This window comes from Hemibagrus wyckioides, linkage group LG06 (genome assembly GCF_019097595.1).
Source record: "Hemibagrus wyckioides isolate EC202008001 linkage group LG06, SWU_Hwy_1.0, whole genome shotgun sequence".
Classification (NCBI taxonomy): Eukaryota; Metazoa; Chordata; class Actinopteri; order Siluriformes; family Bagridae; genus Hemibagrus; species Hemibagrus wyckioides.
The window spans coordinates 18,881,014-18,905,808 of NC_080715.1; the positions used below are offsets into that span (position 1 = coordinate 18,881,014).

Sequence of the window (24,795 nt, forward strand, 5' to 3'; positions counted from 1 at the left end):
GTCAAGTTCCTCCACACCAAATTCCCTCATCCATGTCTTTATGGACCTTGCTTTGTGCACTGGTGCGCAGTCATGTTGGAACAGGAAGTGGTCATCCCCAAACTGTTCCCACAAAGTTGGGAGCATTAAATTTGCCAAAATGTCTTGGTATGCTGAAGCATTAAGAGTTCATTTCACTGGAACTAAGGGGTCAAGCCCAGCCCCTGAAAAACAATACCTGAATTCAATGATTTGGAGAGGTGACCCAAAACCTTTGGCAATATAGTGTCTAATTTAGTGGACAGACTTCCCAAGACTAAACCTGGAATGGGATGTTCAAAAATCACATATGGGTGTAAAGGTCAGTTGTCTATAAACCTTTGACCATTCACTGTATGATCATGCTTCTGATGTTTCTCCGAGAACACGTTAATGATAGTTCTTCTAAAATTATTACTAGAGAAAACATTTATACCGCTAGAGGGTGGTGTGAAACCTAATATAAACCATCTTAAGCCTTGGTTGTTTTATTGTTTTAAATGTTTGGCCCGTGATGAGTCAGTCAAATATGTTATTTCAACAACAATAATAGTATCTTAAAATAATAGATATGTAATTTCTTCATTAATATATACAATTCTTTATACCTTATTGATCAGTTACAGACTATACATGCCCATTGCATGAAGCTAAACAGGAAAATATAACACCTTATTTCCTAGCACCAATTATTTCTCAATAAATAAATAAAAGTATAGATGGCAACCTTAGGTATAAGGAATAGTTTAAGCCAGTTATTAAACCGTATTTTAAATAGTACAGGAGCCACTAGGATGGGAGACAAGTGAAGGGGTTTGTTTGTGCTGTAATTATAATACTGCAATCTAATTTTAAATTTCAAACAAAGTAACTGGCAGTCAATCTGTTGTCAGTTATTTATTATTAAGTTACAAAGGTGGCTGAAGTCTTCTTTGACTCGACTTGATTCGTCGGGAGATTCAAAGAAAACGCAGAAAATCGACAGCAGCACATTGTCTGCGCAAAGCCGCGCGCACTTGATGCTCTTCAAAGTTCTCGACGGCGCTCTGGACATAAACATGCGCGGTGCTCGCATTTCATTGGCCGTTGCGTAAGATCTGGGCACAGGAGAACAGAATCTTAAGCAGTTGGCTAAACAACATTTTTGTTATATATTTAGCTTATGGTGACACGGAGGCAGTAGGTCGTTTTGTTTTAAGGGCTGTAGATTTAACGTGATTTTTCCTCACTAGTTTGTCCAATTTGGTTCATTGTTGCGATGAAACACTGGAGTAAATAAGTGCTCTAACAAAAAAAAAAGAAGCAGAAGAAGAAGAAGGCGCTGCTAAGCTAACAGCTAGCTAATGAAGTGCTTTCCACTTGCTGTTCTCTCAATGCTGCTTGCCTCCAGACGAGGGGAGCTTTGAGAGCACCATGTCCTGCTCTGGCAACTTGATTTGGGATGTGAGGAAACGCTCCATCGGTTACAGCGATCCTAACGTTTTTCGAGCGAGCTATTTAGGTAAGAAGGCAGCCTTGTTTTTATTTTCCTACTGACGTCATTTTTAAACGCTTCGTTTACGTGTGGCGCTGACAGCTGTCACTGCTACATGGAGCTTGTAGAGGCGAATGGACACACTGTCTTAAGGACACGCGTAAGGCTTCATTGATTACTGTCCTTTTTTCCCCAGCAAAATTTCCTTAAGGGTTGTTGTTGTTGTTGTTGTTGTGGAACAGAAGAGGCTTGCTGATGTTACTTCTCAGGTTATAATAATATATAATGATTCATTAAACACTTCTAGTAAGCATGGCAAGGACAAGCTTTATTACATTATCTTGGAGAATTATAAGACATCACTGAATTAGATGCGTCAGCTAATTTGAGGTCAGAGTTTTTAAATTATTGCCAGTTAGTAGACCAACATGGTAAACGGTTAGGTTTCAGTAAAGTAAACAGTTCAGTAAAACGGTGATTAAATTCATTATTTGCTCAGGTGTGATTTAAAAAAAATTCATGCTGATGTGGTGAAGTCAAACCTTTCCTTATACACCGATCAGGCTTAATATTATGACCACCTGCCTAATATTGTGTCGGTCCCTCTTTTGCTGCCAAAACATACCTGACCCATCATGCACTGTGTATTCTGACACCTTTCTATCAGAACCAGCATTAACTTCTTCAGCAATTTGACCAACAGTAGCTCGTCTGTTGGATCGGATCACACGGGCCAGCCTTCGCTCCCCACATGCATCAGTGAGCCTTGGCTGCCCATGACCCTGTTGCCAGTTTACCACTGTTCCTTCCATGGACCACTTTTGATAGATACTGACCACTGTAGATCGGGAACACGTCAATTTTGGAGATGCTCTGATCCAGTCGTCTAGCCATCACAATTTGGTTCTTGTCAAATTCGCTCGAATCCTTATGCTTGCCCATTTTTCCTGCTTCTTACACATCAGCTTTGAGGACCAAATGTTGGCACTTGCTGCCTAATATATCCCACCCACTAACAGGTGCCATGATGAGGAGATAATCAGTGTTATTCACTTCACCTGGCAGTGGTAATAATGTTATGCCTGATCAGTGTATCTTTAACCAAGCATTGCTAAGAATATTGCAAAAATATATAGCTTTTAGTTGCTACTGCTGGTGAATATCACCTGGACACTATCTTGTCCACATGCTTATGCATGCCAATAAAATCACAAGTGATCATTTGCCATAATATTTACTATAAATACTATTGTCATACACCAATCTTTACCGTTATTTTTCACATATACATAAGTCGGAGCTCATGCACACTTTATGGAGCTCTCTGTGTAACACTTTGACTGTGGTTGGAGCTACAGGTACCCCAGAGGTGGACAAACTGGTAGACCAGGTGCCCAAGACCTGTAGATTATGTATCCCACCTTTAATTTTTCATTCACGCTTGCCTGGCATGCTCAAGAACACATTTAGTAGCTTGTTGAACTGTTACCAATGTTTTTTTTTGATATCACTCATTCAAAGTTTAGTGAAAGAAAACCTCTACCTCATTTTTGGCCCTGAGCTCTGGTTAGAGTGTGTCTAATAAAATATCAATATGTGTATATAAGTGTTGTATGAGGTTCCTAATGTTGATGTATAGTTTTATTGCTTTGTAAAGAAGATAATATTTATATATTATCTGTATACCGTTATATTTATATACTTTGTACTATGGTTGGTATGGCTGGTATGCAACATTCCTGGTATTATAAGCAGTGTATCAGAGCTGTCTTGTCCCAATCTCATTCAAGTGAACAAATAGATTCAGCTGTAATTGTCATGTGACTAAAAAAACTGACTCCCCTTTATGTAACTTTAGGGCAGTTTTAAGGCCTTTCTGGTTTTGGATTTTCACTTTTCCTGAGCATCCTTCACTGCTCAGATTAATCTGATAGTTGTAGTAAGACAACACACTTTTAAGGACTGTTCAAGCATTCAAGACATTATTCCTTTAACATAGTCTGTATATAATGTATTATAGGTTTATAGAAAAAATTAACATTAAATTAACATTAACATTTAATTGTGTACATTGTTGTTACATTTTGTTTGTTGCTCACATTAGCTTGATTGTAATAACAACAGAGTACCAGGTAAGAGTTAAGTTAAATTTGATCAAGTTAATATAACTTCACTGCAGTTTCTAATGATGTCACTATCTTAAATAAAAAAATGTTAACAACAAAATGAATCTGATCGTTGCGAGCTACAACAGCAAATCTCACCCCTATAAAGGGTTAATAAGCCCATTACCACTGTATGATAGTAGGCTTTATTTTAAATCATGTTCACCAGATACAATAACAGAAATGGTTGTGATACAATGCTTTGCTGATCAGTGTAGTGTTGAAGAACTGGAAGAGCGGAAGTAGCAAAAACCACAAGCTTTTTCTCCTCTTTCTGTGAGTATAAAAATATGTCAACAATACGACTGAATTTTGCAAAAAAAAAAAAAATCCATACGTATGGACTGGAGTAGGTTGGACTGTCAGGGAATGCCCTTATTGGGTTCTAAAAACAAAAAACATTATATTAAAAGCCATGACATTTTTTATGGTGTTCCACATAGATCCATTCTTGGCCCTCTTCAGCTTTCAATGTAGATGCTGCTCCTGGCTCAAATCGTTAACAGATAGGGTGAGGCACCGCTTTATACACCCATTACCCCAGACAGCAGAATTACTCTAAACACCCTGACACACAGTTGAAGCAAATATTACCAGGATGAATCAAAACAGCGTAAAAATCAATGAAGACAAAATAAACATTATTCTTGTGGCACTCCAACAGAACAAAAAAACTGGGGTGCAATTCTTGATTCTGTCCTTAAATTAGACATGGCATTACTCAATCAGCATTTTTTCATTTGAGTAACATAGCACGAGTTAGAACTTATATCACCTTGCACAATCCTAAGAAGTTGGCACAATTTTCTCTTGTCTCACACTGATTATTGTAATTCGCACTGCCAGTCATGAGGCTGCAGCTTGTTCAAGATGCTGCAGCACGGGTTCTAACAGACACGCGCAAATCAGATCAGATTACACCAGTCCTGTCCACATTACCCTGGCTCTCTGTCTATCAGAGGATTGATTTTAAAGTACTGCTGCTAGTTTTTTTTAAAGGCATGAATGAATTAGAACCATCTTACATTATGGATCGTCTGTGCTCTTATGTTCCAACTGTTTCATTACGATCTGGTTCTGCATGCACCCAAATGTACCCAAAGCCAACAAGGAAAGACATGGCAAAGCAGCCTTTGGTTTTAATGCACCTAAAAATAAATTATAATTCTAAAAAGCTTCATAAGACAGATTCGTATACTTAATTCATTCTTATTTCTCTCGTGACTTACATATTACTACTGTTGCTCGTATAATGTCCCAACTTATTTTTATTTTCATGTTATTGTGATTCAATACATGATAGATAAGGTTTAAATGTTGCATTATTATAATTATTATTATTATTATTATTATTATTAAAATAGCCCATTTTCCATGCTAGCACATCTGTCTCCTCATGAGTGAGCTGTTTATTTGTTTGTGTAATCAGTAAACTAGACATTTGCTATAACATTACAGAGCTTTGCTATAAAGTTACACCTTGTTCACAACATCTGAGATCTGGTAGAAACATTAGCCTAGTTGGTTAGGTAGTGTTCAGGCTTGTGTATGTGTGTGTGTGTGTGTGTGTGTGTGTGTGGGCGCTGTATTTAGCTTGACTAGGCTGCCGTGTCATGATTGATAGGGAACACACCGAAAACAAATTTTTCCGCAGCACAGGGATTTGCTGTGTTATTTAAAAGGGGCCTCTAGAGAATACATTAATTGCAATAAAGGTTGTGTATGAGTGAAGATGGCACAGCAGTAAGTGTCACTAGTCTCATTACAAAGCAAGTGTGGGCTCCTGAAAACTGAGTTAAAAGCAGACCGTGTGGGAACAATTTGCAATCCAAATCAAGACATGACTTTACATCCATTTTGCCAGTGTAGCTATCTGTGTTTTCAGTGTTCTTCAGTCCTTCAGCATTGCTTGGTCGTACAAGAGAGGGAAGGTTCTGCTTCTGTGTTCAGCATCGAGCATGTTCACTATATATTATAGTGTGAATCAGGAAGACATGACCTGTAGAGAACTGCCTTCCATTCTAACTTCTGCTTTCCTTTTGAGTGCAACTTGCCAATTCATGGTCAATATATTTAGTGCTACAAGTGTTTTGTGGAAATTTCTTATCTCTTAGATGACAGACACAAAGCTTGTGAGAATGACCTGGTAATAATAGATTGCTTAAAATAAATTTCACATTCAAACAGCATGTCAAGTTATAATTAGCTTTTTACTAATAGCTGAAATATCTGTGGTGAACTCATTATCAAATTCAATAGAAAGTTGGGTTTTTTTTTTAGGTTTTCTGGTGTTTCTTTTAGCCTGTATGAGCTGTGTGGGGCTGTACTGTAGTAGATTATGACATTTAATATTAGGTGCAAATCAGAGATCTTACTGATTACTGAGAAATATGAGTAATATGGTTATGTGTGCTATACAGTGCATTTATTTCTCAGCTTGTGAAGTCATTTTTATAAACTCCTTTTTCTCTACAGGCAGAAGAGAATTTGTTCAGCGTCTGAAGCTTGAAGCTATACTTAAAGTGCACGATGGCTGTGTGAGTATCAAAAACATATGTAGGTTTATGTTTTACTTAATGTTTCCTGGCCAGAATAGTCATAATGTTTTCCCCAGATGTAAATTCCAACAGGTCTGTGTGTCCTTATTTGATGTCATATACCATGAGGATGATGGTCACCAGTCTCTCACACTCTCATGCTGTGATTCTGTATTACAAAACGATTTTGCCGGTGATTTATATTAACGTTGAAGTCTTTCATATGCACTGTGTTGCAATGGTGGGAACTAAAAAGTGTAAAAGTTTAAACAAAGTGTTTGCAGGTTAGAAGAGGTTCTCTTATCAGCAAGCTTAAAATAAGTTTCCTACAGTTTCCAATTGAAGACACACAGATCTCATGTTTAGAGCAGCCTTTTTATAGCAGCTCTTTGTGATTCGACATTGTGGCATTACTTCTCAATGCATTATGCCATGCTATTTTTATAAAAAAAAAAAAAAAAACCCAGAGCTGAAATCCAAAGCAAGAGAGTGTGCAAAGTGAGAAGGAGAAATTAAAGTGCAGTTGACTGTTTTTCAGAAGGTCTGAGGCAAAATGGGTTTGAGTGATGGAGCTTTGTGTCGACAGTGTGGGGCCTGAGAAATGGAAGGGCCCAGAGTGCCACAGCCTTTGCAGATGAAGTTAATGAAATATTGATTGATTTCTTTTAAAGGTAGAGGCATGGTTGAGGGCTCAGTTGTCCCTCACCTGAATTCACTACCAGGCTGGTATTGTTCGCTCTTGTGCTTCAGTTCAGACTGCAGATTTGGTGCTGAGCCACTTTGGCAAATTGGCTCCATTTACTAGAATCTCCTGACATGTTTATGTGAGTTGGGAGTTGACATCAATGGCAGACAACCTTGCGTGGTCAAAGTGTGTTCAACAAATATCTGTTTCTCTATTTTTAAATAGGTTAACACCATATCTTGGAATGACACGGGAGAGTACATCTTATCAGGATCTGATGACACTAATTTGGTCATCACAAACCCCTACAACAGAAAGGTAATTTTAGCCATGTGTGTTTATAGAAAACAATGAAGCTGTGTAATTTAAGCCAAAATCTAGATCAATATGAACAATGTGCACGCTTAAATGTGTACTTACATGTGTAAATGTCTTGTGTCTGTCTACCAGAATAATAACAAAGGATTACAATTAAACACTGAGTGTCAGTAAGTTGTGTTGCAACTGAATTTCTGTTCAGTTGAGATGCTGGTCCAAAGTGCAAACCTATTGACCATATCAGTGTACACAGAATCACGTATCGTGTGTTTCTCTAGCTCTTAGGCTGATTGGTGACATATATATCTTTCCACTCTTTCCATTCTTCATCAGGTCAAAACAACAATCCGGTCAGGTCACCGGGCCAACATTTTCAGTGCAAAATTCATGCCCCACACAAACGACCAGCAGATTGTGTCCTGCTCAGGAGATGGAATCATCTTCTACACACACACAGAGAAGAGTCAAGACATCAACAGGCAGTGCCAGATGACCTGCCACTATGGAACTGCTTATGAGGTATGAAGATGCTGCAGGTGATGTAGTAGGATCACTCACAGGAGAAATAAATGAAAGCAACAAGAAATAGAAAAAATAGTATTTCAGAAAAAAAACAATATATCACAAAGCAGTAAGCCTTTATTTATTGCAGAGTGTGTGTGTGTGTGTGTGTGTGTGTTGATGCACAGTGTGCTAAATGCTATAAAGTCCAGTTGCTATAAACAGTGACACTGTATTGTGCACCATTACATTCCACATTTGAACTTCATTTTTACTTCACAACCTCTTCAAATAATGGTGTGCTAACTTCTAGCATATATATAACTAGATATATTAACTGTCTCCTTACCACACATTTTTCACAGTTTCTTGGCCGCAAGCTTGATGATTAATGACCATAAAGGTCATAGTCTTTAGTTGGGAAGATAGTGGAAAGTTTAGATTTTAAGCTTTGTAGCTGTCATTTAGATTTGATCAAACTTAAATTTGGCCTCATTTGATGCTTAGCATTGGGACTGAAAGTTAAACTACTGAAACAAGCTGCTGTAGACCATGATACTGGACTAAAAATAGGTCATGGCAATGTGTTAGCAGTGAGACTGATATGCCATGATATGCTGACGTGTGATCCTTATGCCATTTGAAATTTATATAGAGATACACTGCCAGTCGTAAGTTTTCGAGCACTTTCAAACGTTAGAAAATAGCTTGAAGTTGTAGAATTGGAAAACCTAAATAAGAAACAGGTTTATGTAACCTTTTTTTTTGGGTGGGTGGTTGGGTCCCTGTTCAGGGTCGCCACAGCAGATCATCTGGTCCATATATTTGATTTGGCACAGATTTTATGCCGGAAGCCCTCCCTGACTCAATCCTCCCTTTTTATTATCTGGATCTTGTAACGCACAATACTTCTACATTTGTCATAAAGCTGATATTAACATTGCTAGTATCAACATATCAATAAATCTAGGCTTGCAGTAACCTGTTCAGCAACAAGTGAACTTGCCTAGTTTAGAATCTGAGAGTAAGCAATGAATGAATCTGTTATTATTATTATTATTATTACTGTAATAATGTATATTAAACAAACAAATAAACAAACAAACAAACAAATGAAAACTCCATATGACAAAGGAAATTGACTGGCTGTGCTTTTTCCTTTAAAGCTGCATCTGGTAAAATAAAATGACTGTGAAATAGCTTTCAGACCTGCAGGTAATTTACAGTGAACCCATCTCGATGTTGCAGTACAATAGAAGTGCAGAAAACTAGATCAAAACACTCCTAACCTGCAGGCAGCCACACACCATTTGGATTCTTTCCCCTGGCCAAGCTAGACATGCAGTTCTTGTGATTGCTATTACATAATACTGCTAAACAAAAAACGTACTATTTAAATTTTTAATAGTCTCTCAGACATATGAAGAATTTTATAGAAAGAATGTTGTAATAAGTCATTATTGGCTTAAAACCTGCTGCATCATGTGGGGTTATTTCATGCCTATTTCCGTCTTCTGGAGATAATTCATGTCTTTTGTCTGTCTTTTTATTCATTATGTCTGTAGATAATGACCGTTCCAAATGACCCATACACCTTCCTGTCCTGTGGGGAGGATGGTACAGTTAGATGGTTTGATCTGCGCATGAAGACAAGCTGCACAAAAGAGGACTGTAAAGATGTAAGATAGTTTGACTTGAAATGTACTTATATTTTACATTCCCTTATTACTAACATTTATAGATTTGTGAATGTAAGCTGAAACATTTAAGGTTTCAGAAGAAAAATGTGTTCAGCTTTTCTGGCAGCCTGTCTAGCTGCATGTTCCTTCAGTATTTTTTCTCATAACTATCTCACAAATATCTGTTGAGATTGCCCCAAGGAGAGGATGCAGCTCTGATCTGAGATCAGATTCATGCATATTAACCTTTATCCTTGTCCCAAAATTGAAAGAGGCACACCCAAACATCTCTTGCCAGGTCTTGTGAGAAGGCAACAACCTCCACCCTGTATTTCACAGCCTGCTATGATACGTGGTTTAACTGTGGTGAAGGTTTTTTTGTATGGGGCAATAGTATTGGTTAAAATGGTACTTAGAAAATAGTAAGATCTTATTCTTTTAGAGACTGTGTTATAGCTGTCACAAAGATTTGTATCAATCTGAGCTAAGAAAAACACCCCCTGTTTTGTCTGCTAAGCACAAATACTTTAATTTGCTAAACTCAAATTTTTGGTGATGTAGCATTAACGATGAAAGCATCTTGTACTCTCAAACTCTTATACAATACATTATGTATGAGAATGCAGTCAGTTTGGAGTTTAGAGAAACCTGTGTTTCATTTTTCTCCTATTTTTGAGCATGCTGCTTATGTGAACTAGGCCATCTCCAACAAAAAGACCAGACCTTACTCATTTCATATTTTCCACATTATGCATACTTATCTTGCCCCTCACTTTGCTTAATCCCTACTATCCATACTTATTTGGTTTCTTCTTCTTTTATTTCTTCTCCTTTTGTTTGGCTTTTTGTAATTAGGATATTTTGATTAATTGCCGGAGAGCTGCTACCTCCATAGCCATTTCTCCCCTTGTGCCCTACTACCTTGCTGTGGGATGCTCAGACAGTTCAGTAAGAATCTATGACCGACGAATGCTTGGTACTAGAGCTACAGGTAAGAGTTGAACTATTGTTTTAATCCCAAATTGCATTAATTTTTGTTACATGCAATATATAGTAAAGTCCGCTGACCATTTTTATAAGTGGCTCATTTCAATCAGCATCACATAAATGGCAATTTTAAACACTCATCTTGTTTAGTTAAATGTGATAACATGTTATTTAGTTTCTAATCATTTAGTGTCTGTCTTCAGTTTACTTCTAATTGCCTTTCTGATATATCCTTTTGGTCCTGAATTGCAGCTGTTTAAGATCACTGGGCTTTGTAGTATAAGTTCCTACTTCTTGTAGTAGTTATTAGTAGTAAGGTGTTTAAAATACTGTGTTATTTTAAACAATTTGTACCTTAAACAGAAAAGTTGCAACCCATTGTTTTTTTTTATACCTCGCTAACTACATACAGGTAACTACATGGGCCGAGGGACAACGGGTATGTGTGTGCGATTCGTCCCTGCCCACTTGTCCAACAAGTCCTGCCGTGTGACATCCTTATGCTACAGTGGTGATGGACAGGAGGTTCTGGTCAGCTACTCCTCCGACTACATCTACCTGTTTGACCCTAGAGACGACCAGGCCAGAGAGCTGAAGGGTCCATCTGAAGAGAGAAGAGAGGAGGTGAGGAGCATCAGCGATATAATTGTCCATTGACTATGGACATAGAAATAGCTCATCCCCTTGGGTATTGCAGATAAAAGATGGCCTGTATTTACAAATACATGTTTGGAACGTGAGAGGTGAGGAGGAGTCTGAATAACTTCCATCAGGTTGTCTCTGGTCATAGGTGTATTAGATTGAAATCCCCCTGATCTGACTGGTGTGCTTTGTATTTTTGTTAGGTAAAGGTACAGTATATCGATTGAACTGTTGAACAATTCTGACTTATAAATTCTGACCTTCAGATCATAAGGCTAGGCCCACTAGACCTGGTGGTGTATGTGGGATTAAAGTTCAGGGGGAGGTGGTGAAATGTGCTGGGTCACTGATACCGGGGCTCTCAGGCTGTCTATGTGTTGCAGTGTCTGGATTCCCCCATGCTCACATTCCTTTCCAAACAGAGCTGCAGACGCAGGCTATGTTCCATTGCAGGGACAGAAATAGACTCGGCGCACAATGACAGCCAGAGACAGAGAGGAGAAACCCTCAGGTCTCTTGTCAAATTAAATTCATGGGAAGAACAGGCATCTTCTAATTTTTTTTTCTGTTCTCTGTGTTTTAAGCTTTCAGAATTTTCCACCCCTTATGCACCTTTAGCTGTTTTGAGCTGCAGTTTGCATCCCCATAATATGTCTGTGTAAAATATCTTAATTTTAAATTGTGTATTTAAATTGCAAAGGACCATAAGAAAGAGGTTTTGCCATGGCCTAATTCTACACCTCATTTCAAAAAGGCAGCATATGACTTATGGGACCATTAGAGAAAATACACTGACCAGGCGTAACATTATGACCATCTGCCTAATATTGTGTTGGTCCCCCTTTTGCTGCCAAAACAGCCCTGACCCATAATGCACTGTGTATTCTGACATCTTTCTGTCAGAACCAGCATTAACTTCTTCAGCAGTTTCAGCAACAGTAGCTTGTCTGTTTGATTGGATCACACGGGCCAGCCTTCGCTCCCCACGTGCATCAGTTAGCCTTGGCTGCCCATGACCCTGTCGCCGGTTCACCACTGTTCTTTCCTTGGACCACTTTTGATAGATACTGACCACTGCAGACCTGGAACACCCCACAAGAGCTGCAGTTTTGGAGATGTTCTGATCCAGTCATCTAGCCATCACAATTTGGCCCTCGTCAAAGTCGCTCAAATCCTTACACTTGCCCATTTTTCTTGCTTCTAACACATCAATTTGAGGACAAAATGTTCACTTGCTGCCTAATATATCCCACCCACTAACAGGTGCCATGATGAGGAGATAATCAGTGTTATTTACTTCCTGTCAGTGCTCATAATGTTATGCCTGATTGGTGAACCTTTGGGGCTGTTATAAAAGGGAAATCCAAGTTATTACAGAATATTACAGCCTTATAATGATTTGTTATGTCTTATACAGTATATGTATACATAATACCTGGCATTTATAGCTATTACCATGCACTCCAATCAGTTTGTGTGCTGTTAATGTATGAGGCTGTGCCTTCTACCTTTAACAAATGAGGTCTAAGGTCTGGGTTAATATCTAAGTGCCAATACTGGTTTTCTACTGTTTTTCCAGCTGAAGAAGAAAAAAGTTCATTCAGTATAACCCTGATATCTACCTTGCACATGGCTTTATTGTCATTATTATGTAGAGTGCTGGTACCTTAAATTTGAGTCCTAAGACTTCATTGTCATGAGTAATAAATAGTATGTGTTTGAGTATGACATTTGGCAAAGACCCTGAGGAATTACCACTTGTACTCACACCTAAATTTCCCATTGGGAATGGGGAATCTATCCATCACATCAGATAACATTCAGAACATTATTCTGTTTTATCACCCATATGGCCTTTCTTTTATTTAATTATTAAGTACAATTTATAGCATGTGCAGAATTCAGGATCAAGACAATTTTGTCAGTGATTGATTGTTCTTGTGTATTTTTCGTAGCTAAAGCAACCCCCTGTCAAACGACTGCGTCTGAGAGGAGATTGGTCAGACACCGGACCCCGTGCTCGACCTGAGAGTGAAAGAGAAAGAGACGGTAAACAACTCTGATTCCCTTCACACAGCATAGACAGAACACAGCAATCATATTGAAGTTGATAAAAAAAACTTTCTAACCATTTTTTAAAGAAATTTTCTATCCATTGTACCCCGCTATTTGCTCTGGTACTGCTAATGTTAAATATAAATCTAGAAATAGCTAGACAAATTGCTAGTTGTTTTGTTGTTATCTTGCATAAGTTGTGTTTTGTTTATTAAAACACTACCTTGATTTTATATAGAGAAAAAAATGCAATATGCCAAATCATTTAATTATAAGTCCTGGGTCCTTCATGGCTGCATCAATACTATCTAATTTAGATTTTAGTCCTTTTAATCCGTCTTGCTAGTTTTTTGTCCAGAATATGAATAAGGTTCGGTCTACTTAGAGGGAGCTCATTAGTTTCTCTGTGAGGGCTAGCGCTTAGAGCTGTCTTCCTATAAAAAGCTTGGAGTTGTTTTCCTCTTAGTGACTCTGAGGTCTTGAAGTTTTAAGGTCATGAATTGTTTTTTTTTTTTTCTTTACCTCAGGAGAACAGAGCCCCAATGTGTCTCTGATGCAGAGGATGTCAGACATGTTATCACGTTGGTTTGAGGAGGCCAGTGAGGCCCAGAGCAGCAGAGCTCGTCCACAAACTCGGCCCAGAGGTATAACATGCATCACCACGTTACTATAAGTTTTGGTCCTGAAATAACTCTTTCTGTTAGAAAAGGAGTGGACAAAATGTGCCTTTTTTCTTTTAAACCAGGTCAGAACATGTATTTTGTATTTTTCTTGCACTGATATTTTTAAAACTTTTATGGTATAACTAAATGTATATGACAGTGAATTTAAGGTCCAGTAAAGTAAGCAAGACAGAGACACTTCTAATTACATGCATGAAAGATTTGTTTTGTATATGTTAGTATTGTTTCAAACAAACCCTGAATCTGTTGGGTCATATTTTTGCTTAGAAAAATGTCTCTCTCTGCTTATTTTTAAATGAAAAGAAATAAAATCTAAAAGTTGCTTTTTTCCCCCACAGGTGTAGCAGCTCGGATGCTGGGGACGGCTGCAGCTTCAGGGAGCCCCTCTCAGGAGTCTGTGGGGACTGAAGGACCCATGGAGGTGGAGTCAGCTACCTCTGACCATTCGTCCCCACCTGCCTCAGACTCGGCCCCAGCCTCAGCCGCAGCCTCAGCCTTGGCTTCAGCCTCATCCCTAGCCTCAGCCTCGGCTGCAGCCTCATCCCCAGCCTCAACCTCAGCTGCAGCCTCATCCCCAGCCTCGGCTTCAGCACAGCCCCTTCCCAAATCCATCTCTTCTTCCTCCTCAGGCTCTTCTTCAACTGTGACAGTCCTGCCTCCCTCCACCTCTTCCTCTATGGACAACACTGCCTCATCCTCTTCCCTGCTGTCCTCTCCAGACTCAGAAGAGCAGAAGAGCCAGGCTGAGGTGATGACCACCAGGTCTGCCACACCTACCCCTTCTGCAGAGCCTGTTCTGTCTGGTAAGAATGCCGTCACTGACAGTTCATCACTGTTGCATGTCAGTATTGATCATATGGTCTCTATACACTGAAGACATACTTGTGTTGTAGATACACAAACACAGTTGATAAGCTTCACATACTTTTGATGTTCAAATCTACATAGCCTCATTAATTGTTAAACAGTTACAGTGTTGACAGTGTGTCCACTGCTGGAACCTGGATTTTATGGTTGAATTAGACAAATATAGGTAAACAATGATGGGTAAAAAGATTGACTGACTGATTGTTCTACAGAAAAGACCTAAATAAACATGGTAAAGTCTGTAGTGTTGTGGTACTGCATTTTCCATGATGAAGTGAATTAACCACAATGTTAAGATTAAGTCAGTTATAAATTGAAAAACATGAAATATTGTTGGAATTTTGCCCATCAGTACACCCCATTAACCATTCCTAGTTGTTATAGTCTATATCAGTGTAGGCTATTGCAGCTAACTAGCCTTGGTAATGTTGTGAAACTCTCAAATATCCACCCCAAAGCAGTTGTAGTCTTACAAAATATCCTCCTTCTTTTAAAATTGATCATAGGAAGATTTTTTTTTAGTTCTAAATTGGGGAAATCATGGCTTGTATGTATCTTGTCTGCATATTTAGTCTACCTGTGATGCAAGCAAAGTGCATGAATAGTGAGTTCACCAATACAGTTTGTATGACATCTTTAAGGCCGCTGCATCTGTTCTTTTTCTTTTTTTTTTTGCATGTTACTAGTCTCCTGTGCCTCTTATCTATAGTTTGCCCTTTCTCTGCGCTACTTTTTTTCCTCCCTTCATATTTCCTGATCTTTTTATCTCTGCTTTTCTGCCAGAATATGGTCCCCGCAGGCTCCCGGTAAGTTTAGTGTGTAGGCGTTTGCAGAGGCTGCTGCTTCTGGCTGACCCCCCTGGGCAAGGCCAGCGTTCTGCCTCTCGAGCCTCAGACAGCCGAGCCCAGGGTCCTGATGCACAGACCCACCCACCAGCAGGTTACACTCCATGTTCACTAGCTAGCCATGAACTCTGCCCTGCTGCAGCCCCTTTCCATCTAACGTTTTACACCTCTGCTAGCTTTTTATTTTCTAATGGCTCTGGTTTGCTGCCTAACTATAGAATTTTGAAGCACTATTTCTACTCCATAAAACTTTATACTGTATACACATTCAATCACACTATAAGAGATAACTCTCTCATGGATATGATATTCATTATGCTCAGTATCCTTTAATCTTGTATTGGAGTGTTTTGGTACTCTTTTTGCAGGTTGTAGTTGTGATGCTGCTGCTGTTTTTTTGCATGACATTAGTATTTCACTACCTATTATATGTAGCTCTTTGTGGTAGGCCAAGATGGGTGAATTATGCTTTTTCAGGTGCTCCCCAGTGCACTTCCGTTATTTACAAGCTCCTGAGTCAAGCCTCAAATACCACCCATGCCTTTCACAAGAATATGGCTTCAGTGTGCTGCTTGAGTGCAGGATAAAAGAATTGTGAATGGCCCTAAGCATTTGACCAGAGTGTCTGTGATGCACAAAGCACAAAGTCTAAAATATAACCCAACACCACTCAGCTCCTGGAAATATGTGGATTCAATAACTTGAGATCAAAGAATACTAAGAATACAATTGTTTTATATTGCTGCCCTGAGTGCTTCAGTAAGGATTTGGTGGTGGAGCTGCAGTCATTGTTCAGAAGCTATGTGAATAAACCCAGAGAGCAGATATAAATTGATTGTAATAAGTATAAACCAGTTAATAATTAAAGTCAATCATCTGGCCCCTTGTTCATCAGTGGCTCTGCTGAGGTTGACCTACAGGAATATTGTAGTGGAAGCTGAAAAAATTGCGCTTAGAATTGAGGTGGAAGGTGATTTTTATAAAAAGGGTATTTGGGAATGGAATGTGGAAATTATAATATTGGAACAGCAAGAAAAGGCAAAACGACACCTTGAGAAAAACATGGCTATTAAAATGTCAGTAATGAGAATCAGATGTCTTGTCATAGTTGTTCTGACTCTACTAAGGACGTCCTTGTTGACATCAACTGATGGCCTGCTGTGGATGGAATTAGTGATTTAACATTTACTTTGGACTTGGTAGCTGTTTCTATGCATTTCTTTCTTATAATTTGGATTCAGCTTGTACTACAGTATGATGGCTGTGTGATAGTTCAGTAGAATCGACCTGTTTCATCCTTTCTTTGCTCATTTCTTTCTTTCTTCCTTTTTTCATTTTTTTATTTGCTTATTCAGAACATCTTGTTTGTGTTCCAGATTCTCCTTCGTCTGCAGTAAACAAACAGCTTGGATCCATGACTCTGGATGAGCAGCCTGGTGCGTCACTTCACCTCTTCTGCCATTCTTCCTTTCTTTATTTTCACTTAATTCAGCTGTTTTTTTTCTGTCCCTGTGTACCTATTGTCACATTCGGACAGCAGTGTCTCTTCTGTCTACAGCATCAGTCAATGGGAAGGTCCTCACCATCCATCCATTTTTAACAGATACTAGCTGTTCTATTGAAGCCCATTTAAAAGTAATGGCTCTGATGAAAGATTCAGTTATTCTGCTTAATCAGATGTATAGACATTAGTTGTGTAAAAAATGATGGACTATACACTATGCATTTACACTATGCACTATGTACTGTAGCCTCTAGTGTGTGTATTTTAAAAAGGTAGTATTGTCCCTAATGGAACGTTTTTTTACAAACCGGAAGTATAAGCCATTTCCCATCTGATGGCAAATAACATCAAAAGCACATAATGTGACATGCTTGCTTTAGCAGAACATTTTAAAATGTTGAAAAACTAATCACAAAACATGGGCTAGACATAAAAAGACATTTGTAAGATTTCATGTCCATCGGAGCGACGTAGGCTACCTTGAAATTTTTTTTTCTTATCCAGCGCCATCACCTGGTAGCCTTGCCCCTCTTCCACAATGCGAGCAAAGCCCGCGAGCATTGAGTGCATGAAGTATCCAACATTCCACACTTCATTCTCTCGGTTGAATCAGTGCATCATCTGGGTATTTGAAGTGCACTTTTTCTTCTGAGAATTTTCAGTGTGAACACAGTACTCACTCTACTTACCACATAATGGTTGACAATAGTGTATAAATATGCGATTTGGGATGCACCTATTGTTTTTAGCTTTTACTCATAGTGAAACACCTGGAATATAAGGATTGTTGTCTTTGCTACTAAAATTTTCACAGCTTTAAAAAATCTAAACAGCTTTTATGTATAGTTTGGTTAGTTCATGCAGACTATGGGGAAGCTTATCCGTTTAAGACTTGATGTACTTCTTCACAGGTGATTTTACAGTTACATTACCAACTCATGCTGGTGAGCTTCTGCTGATTGTGCCAGATGATTGTTTTCTTTGACTCTCCTAATTTGCACTCTGGTTTGTCTGGTTAAAGACTTTATCAGTAAACCATGTATACAGTAGTTAAAGTGTTCTTACTTTCTTTTTCATCTACTGGCATATTTATTTTTTGCACCATGCATGTGGCTTGAAGCTATTGTTATGTTGTATTCAAATGTAACCTGATCATTCTAGTGGTGTAACATTGCCCTTTTTTACACATCTTGCATCACATTACTATGAAGTGTGAGGTTTGCATTAAATTTGTTGACACAATGCCAGTGAAGTCCTTATAATGGTTGACTTCTCTACCAAGTATTACACACTGGTCTATTCTCTCTTCCAAATTGTTACCAGGATGATGCTGCTGTCACTTTCAGAATCAAATAACTGATTGTCTGTTATGTACAAATCAGCAAATTCATCTCTCAGTTTATTTAATGTCACTGTTATTCATGTTCATGTTCTTAGCTGCAGTTCTGAAAGGATTTCCTCAGCTATCCTCAGACCATATTTCTATTCACTTTGGTCTTACTTTCTCTATTTCAGGAAGCACTGAAGCATCAGGGAATGTTTGTTGTGATTTGAGTGCAAGTATTAGCCAAGCTGCTGCTGAAGATGGCACTGGAAGCTGCTCCTCAACCCCTGCTGCTGAAGAGAGCAGTGAAACCAGCTCCTCCCCTCCCACTGCTGCAGAGGATAGTGGAGCCTGCTCTTCAACTCCAACTACTGAAGATGGAGCTGGCAGTAGCAATGGGGCTGGAGGAGGGGGCTCTGGCACTGTGCGAATGGCTACAGCAGCAGGCACACCTGAGCCGGTCCTGAGCCTGCATTACAGCACGGAGGGCACCACCACCAGCACCATCAAATTGGACTTCACAGATGAATGGTGAGCAAGCATTTCAAAAATGAAAATGGAAACATATACCTCATACCTTTGTCTACAAAGAAGGTAATTAATGACATTAAAAAATTAAATTTGGGGTATTCTGCAGCAAGCAACAGAAACAAATCAACAGAATAATTGGTTGAAAACAACCAAAACAAAGATAAGGTTTTGCCATGTCTTAACTTCAGAAGCTTTTAGAACTGACTTGTTGAAGGCATTGTATAAAAATGTACATGTAGAGTTATAACTGTTATATCAACAATAATATGGTAAAGATTTATACTTAAAACAGGAAGAATGTCTGTGCAAATATTATGATTAAAAGGATACAGAAGAGGTTATGGCGAGAAATATAAAAGCAGTGGGTGGTAGAGGACATTTGGATTGCATTCTGAAAGGGAGATTAAAATGTTTAAAATGAATTATTTCTTCCACCATTATCTTTGTCAACTTAATTTTGAATGCAAACTTCAAATGAGCCTTAAACAATTGTTGTTTACTTTGTTTGCCACAGTATTTCCCACAGAATCTGTTACAAATGTCATAAATATCACTTTAATCAACGTGCAGGAGTAATCTAGCATCTGGCTCCAGAAGTGGTGGTGGAGGACAAAAGCCTGCTCAAGTGAAGGAGAATCCGGATCCTGCAGCAGGAAGCCAAGAACAAGGTGAGCCATTATTTCAGCAACAACAGCATTAATCTATACTAAAAAAAATCTTCTCTCTAAGACTAGCTTCTGTCCTTTTGATCCTCCTGAACTGGCACGATCACCATTTTTGCAGCACTGACAGAGTCAGTTCCAGAAGAGAGCGAGAGCTCAGAGAGTGGCGCTGAGAGGGCCTCAGGAAGCTCTCAGGGAAGCACACTGCTGCAAGACACAGCCATTTCAGAGAATCCAACAGCAGCAGAAGGATGCAAGAGGACTGAACCAGGTGGGGAGGGTACTCAGGGTTCCACTCAACCCTCACACAGTAACCAGGACTCAGATGACAGCGATGATGACCCGATTCTCATCCCCTCAGCCAGGTACAGAGGAGCTCAGGGACAAAGGTATGGGCTTTTAGTACTCAACTTTGGTTAAGTATATTTCTTAATAAGCTGCTGCTGTGAAGGACTTGTAATAAAGCCCATCCTACCCTCCAATACATGCAACATCTGCAATATGTGTAAAAATTCATGTGTTGTTCAGGTGTTACATTTAGTTGTATTATTTGTTTTAACATAAGAAATCATTGTCGAAGTAAGGATATGTATGCTTTTTAGAAAAAAAAAGTCTGAAGTTGTTTTTCTTATTAGGTTTAATTTCAGAGGCTCTGCAATAGGTGATAGGATGATCAGGTATTGTGATGAGCTCATTTCTAAAATAATCTACAAGAAGTAGAAGTTTGTTGATATTTTTAAGCATATATTAACCTTGAAAATGTGTTGATGGAGTGGAATTGCAAATGTTTTTTACATGGACTAAATGTAACCTTGTTTGATTGAGTGCATTATAAAATGTGTGGGTAGGTTTTAATGGTACTTCAGTCAGTGACTAACCTGCAAATGAGTGCTGTGCATGTGTTTGAAAAAGAGCCTTGTGTCTAATCAAGTATTCTTATAATCACTGCATTTGCTACAGTAAGCAGCAATACTTCTACAGCATGAGCATAAAGTGTATTAATTTAATCACCATTGTATTGATTTTGTCACTAAAATTTATGTAAAATTGATGGTCAATTTTGCAGTGATACCTTTATACATAGAATGTTGTGAGCTCTCATAACGTCAATGAAGTCTATATTTTATTCTCTGCCCAGGCGCTCAGCAGCAGCCCGTATCCAGGAGCTCTTGCGCAGGAGAAAGGAAAGACGCGAGATGGAGGAGAGCGAGACCCAGAACATCAGACGCCCTGCAGCCAAAATGATGTACAAGGGCCATCGCAACTCCAGGACTATGGTGTGCTACTTTACAGTGCTAATAACTGCAGCAGATATCGATAAAAGCTATTTGTACACATTATTATGTACATCAATCTGAAGTAAAATATAATTTCTTTATTTTTGTGAGAGCAGATAAAGGAGTCTTGTTTCTGGGGAAATAACTTCGTCATGAGTGGCTCGGACTGCGGCCATATTTTCATCTGGGACAGACATACAGGAGAGCACCTGATGCTCCTGGAGGCTGATAATCATGTAGTTAACTGTCTGCAGCCTCACCCTTATGACCCAAGTGAGTATCACTATACTCTTCTGAAAACAGGCCAGGAGAAAATTCTGTAAAGAAATTAAGATATTATATCAAGACATTGTCTTTGTGTGTCTTTCCAGTTCTTGCCTCATCTGGAATTGACTATGACATCAAAATCTGGTCCCCACTTGAGCAGTCTCCTTCATTTAACAGAGACCTTGCTGATGAGGTACAGTGAAGCTTCTTTGCTGATTGTTTTCTAGACCAGAGCAGCAGGCAAAAAAGAATACAATGGAACGTGTCGGTATAGGAATAAAATTTACTGTGGGGTGGTGAGATGCCAAGCCTAAAGTCGAATATTTTTCTATAACAGAATGTCTTGAAGTGTTTTATTCTTGTTATGCTACAATGATTTGCCAGTTACTAGATTTTATGAATTAATGACACTTTATAAACCATACATAAACTTAACATTTTTGTTGAAACCTTATCAAATAATTTTATTAAATGAGTGTCTACAAGACAAGTTTGTTTCTGTTATCATTTATAGCAGTTTCCTTTCTATAGAAGGAAAAAAATATGCCTGTGATGTTAACAAGAATCCAAAAAGCACATTTGTTTGCCTCGCACCTCTGGGGTTGGGTGTTCGATTCGTGTCTCTACCTTGAATGTGCAGAATGTTCTCCTCATGCTTCGGGGTTTATTTTCAAAACACTTTGATTTCCTCCCCCACTCTGAGCACATGCATTGTAGACTGATGTAGTTTGCAATATGTTGGCACCCTAGTGTGTTTTTAGTGAACCTTTGTAGGATAAGTGGTACAGAAGATGGATGGATGGATGGATGGATTACGTAGATCATCCCCATACATGTCGATATGAAAAATAACATTCAATAATGACATATAAACCTGTAATTAGAATTATAGAAAATGAATCAACAACATCAGGCAAATCAGACTTGGGAATGTAGTAGTATTAAAATAATGTGATATAGAATAATATTAAGAACAAGCTCATGACTAACACATCATGTTCTACAGTATATGTAGGCCCAGAAGTTATATTTATAGGTGCACTAGAGGGCAGCAAAGCTTAACAAACCTCTGTAGGGCCACTCTTATCAGGCTGAGGTGAAGTCATAGTAGGATAAGGAATGTAAGGGACTTACTTGGCTCTGTGCCTGAGATATAAGCTAATGGAACAGCTTACCATAGTTGGATTTCAAGCTGCTGTGAAAAAGCTCTTTTTTTAGAAGAGAGAACAATTTTTTGTTGAGAGAACAACAACAACTTTTTTTATAAACCCTGAACAACATTAAGAATTTAGAGCCTCCCTTTCAGACAGCTGTTAGTGTATCACTGAACACAAGTGCCATTCAGCCAATATAACATTAGATAAATAAATAAGATTTTTTATTTACAGTATTATCTCTACTAGTCAGTCAACTACTTACTTATATCAGGGATCCTGATATGTGGTGTGATTCTGTTCTAGGTGATAGCTCGTAATGAACTGATGCTGGAAGAGACAAGAAACACCATTACTGTCCCTGCCTCCTTCATGCTTCGAATGCTGGCCTCCCTCAATCACCTCCGAACAGGTCAGCTTCACAGTATTGCACACTATTTGAGTACAACTACCGTCCTGAATCTTGTCTGTGTTTCAGGTCCCAGCTTTGGGGACTAGAGGCTGATTTGTACTTCTGCGTTAGCATGTGCTTGTGTGTTTGCATCATGAGTATCATGGGTAAACAGGGCAAGCAGCTTCAGTGTGTCATGGAAACACTGATTGCGTGGTGGAGAGGCGTGTCAGTTATGTAGATGAAAATGGTTTGATGAAATGTTGTGACATTTCTGTTGCAGGATCTGAAGTGTAAACAATCAAACTTCCCTACATCACATCTGATACCTTCCATCTACTATAGATGAGCTCATGCTCTGAAACTGCTTTTTGAAAGCGTGGCCTATTTAAAAACAGCTAGTGACTGATGAAAAACAGTTTTTTAGTTTCTCAGAATGGTGTGTTTAAAAGTTTCATGTTTACTTCACCCTTGGCAAAGAGATCACATTATAATGCATAATGGATATGTACAATAAATTATTATGAATTATAAATATTTTAAGTGTGAAGCTATATACCAACTGTAGGTCATTATAATGCTTGCATGTTATTTTGTCTTTCTTCTAAAAGACTTAATAAACACACATATGTAGGTGTTGTAATACACAGCAACAAAACTAAAACTATGTGTCATTTAGTGATGGTTACAAGTTTGTATTTTAAACATTATTTAACTGAAGTGCTTTGATGCCAAAGCTGCTCATACTGCTGAATACGGATGAGTTAATAAACTTAATAAATGCTTTCAATTAGGATTTACTTGGATTATAGTTATTGATGCAAGGTTACTTTTCCCCACAGCACTTTTCAAAACAAAGTTATGCTCATGCTTTTAGGCTATTCATTATTCCTACTGCGAAACATAGAACTTGTGTTCTTTGACTGCATCTTCTTGAGGACACTCACATTACTTGCAGTTAGAAATGCTTCACCTTGTCCGAGCATCCGTGTATGACCCCCGGATGAACATGCAGAAACATGCACGCAGATGTATATATCAGCCCTAAGAGTGATACAAATGTATATCAATTTTGACATGTTCACAACTTGTCATTTAAGTAATTGAAAAACATGATGTATGTTTTCATTTTTGTCTCTCTCTTTAACTCTCAGATCGTTCAGAGGGTTCTGGACAAGAGAACGAAGATGAGCAGTAGCTGTGCTAAGGTCAAAGCCACAAAACAATCAGCGTCGTTTGCTTTAAACCAGTTGAATATATGAGATTTGTACAGGCTGTGTAGAAAATTCCCTTGTTAGACCCATTTGTAGTATTCATTTTTTTTTAAAGATGACTATTCTACTGATTACTTTACATGGGAGTAAGTTGTATCTGTGAGGAAAGATGAATAAATTGCAGTATAAAAGTATAGAAATATAATATATAAAATGTGAGAGTTAGCTAGATGATGGGTGCTTGAGAATATTTAAATGCAATATTTCTGTGTGCAAATGGTCTAGCTTTGAGCAGTGTTATGTGTGAAATTTTCTAGTTTTGTAGACCTGGAGTTATGCATGTCAAACATAAAAATCATGCTTTAAGTTTCTGTTCCTTAAAAATGGTTGCTACAAAATCGATCATCAATTTTCCTTGTGTGGTTTGTCTAGACTACAATTGCTTTTAAAAATATGATTTCTTTATTTGTTCTTTCAGGCACTTCTGAAAGAATCAAATACTTCATATGGTTTCAAAATGAAAATGTCTGCATTGTTGAGAGATGCAAAGATGGATTTGCTGATGTCCAGTGGATGTGTAAAATGAAATGTGAGTGGGTAGGTTTTTTAAAGAAGACCTTTGATTGAAATGTTCAGCCCACTGTTGTCTTTTCAAGTGGTTCTCCTCAGTGATAGCTGGAAGAACAGCGCTTTAAGTGTTTCTTTCCTAACAGGACAGATGGTATTTGTTTTGGCAGCTGGTAGCCAGGGTGTGCTGCTAAAAGGCCACTGATTACAGGGAATCCGACAAAATGGCTCTCCCTCACCACTCTATTCCCCGTGTTGCTTTAAACCAGTCATTGCACACCGTTCAGGAATGTGAACTGTCTCCTGTTCAGTCACTGGTCTCAGAACCACAGGAGGTTTAGGTACATTCAAAGGTCTAGAGGAGAATAGGAATATTTATGGTATTGAATGTGCTGTGATCATTATGGACATGGAATAGTAGCTTTTAAATGATTTAATATAAATAAAC

The 24,795-nt window shown here is 38.5% G+C and overlaps 1 protein-coding gene across 5 annotated transcripts; it reads left to right on the forward strand.

Annotated features, from left to right (window-relative positions):
- Window positions 1–1,092: 1,092 nt before the first annotated feature.
- On the forward strand, window positions 1,093–24,182 carry dcaf6 (ddb1 and cul4 associated factor 6). Of its 5 annotated transcripts, none has more exons than XM_058391501.1 (21): window positions 1,093–1,519; window positions 6,133–6,194; window positions 7,105–7,197; window positions 7,531–7,716; window positions 9,264–9,377; window positions 10,233–10,368; window positions 10,777–10,988; window positions 12,962–13,055; window positions 13,589–13,705; window positions 14,083–14,547; window positions 15,395–15,550; window positions 16,833–16,892; window positions 18,476–18,815; window positions 19,386–19,483; window positions 19,599–19,866; window positions 20,113–20,154; window positions 20,616–20,754; window positions 20,871–21,027; window positions 21,126–21,214; window positions 22,482–22,587; window positions 23,721–24,182. In XM_058391501.1, the coding sequence occupies exons 1-21, from the start codon at window positions 1,432–1,434 to the stop codon at window positions 23,762–23,764; spliced, it is 3,066 nt and encodes a 1,021-aa protein (XP_058247484.1). In that variant the 5' UTR covers window positions 1,093–1,431; the 3' UTR covers window positions 23,765–24,182. The 5 variants fall into 5 exon arrangements, with proteins under 5 accessions (XP_058247484.1, XP_058247485.1, XP_058247486.1 ...); XM_058391502.1 differs by having other exon boundaries at window positions 19,599–19,842; XM_058391503.1 differs by lacking the exon at window positions 20,113–20,154.
- Window positions 24,183–24,795: the final 613 nt, after the last annotated feature.

Bases quoted from the DNA above. Each gene is read 5' to 3' on its own strand.
- dcaf6 (XM_058391501.1), top strand. From the start codon at position 1,432: ATGTCCTGCTCTGGCAACTTGATTTGGGATGTGAGGAAACGCTCCATC. The intron at 13,706-14,082 runs GTATAACATGCA...TTTCCCCCACAG, and splicing joins TCCACAAACTCGGCCCAGAG to GTGTAGCAGCTCGGATGCTG. The intron at 20,755-20,870 runs GTGTGCTACTTT...TTGTGAGAGCAG, and splicing joins ATCGCAACTCCAGGACTATG to ATAAAGGAGTCTTGTTTCTG.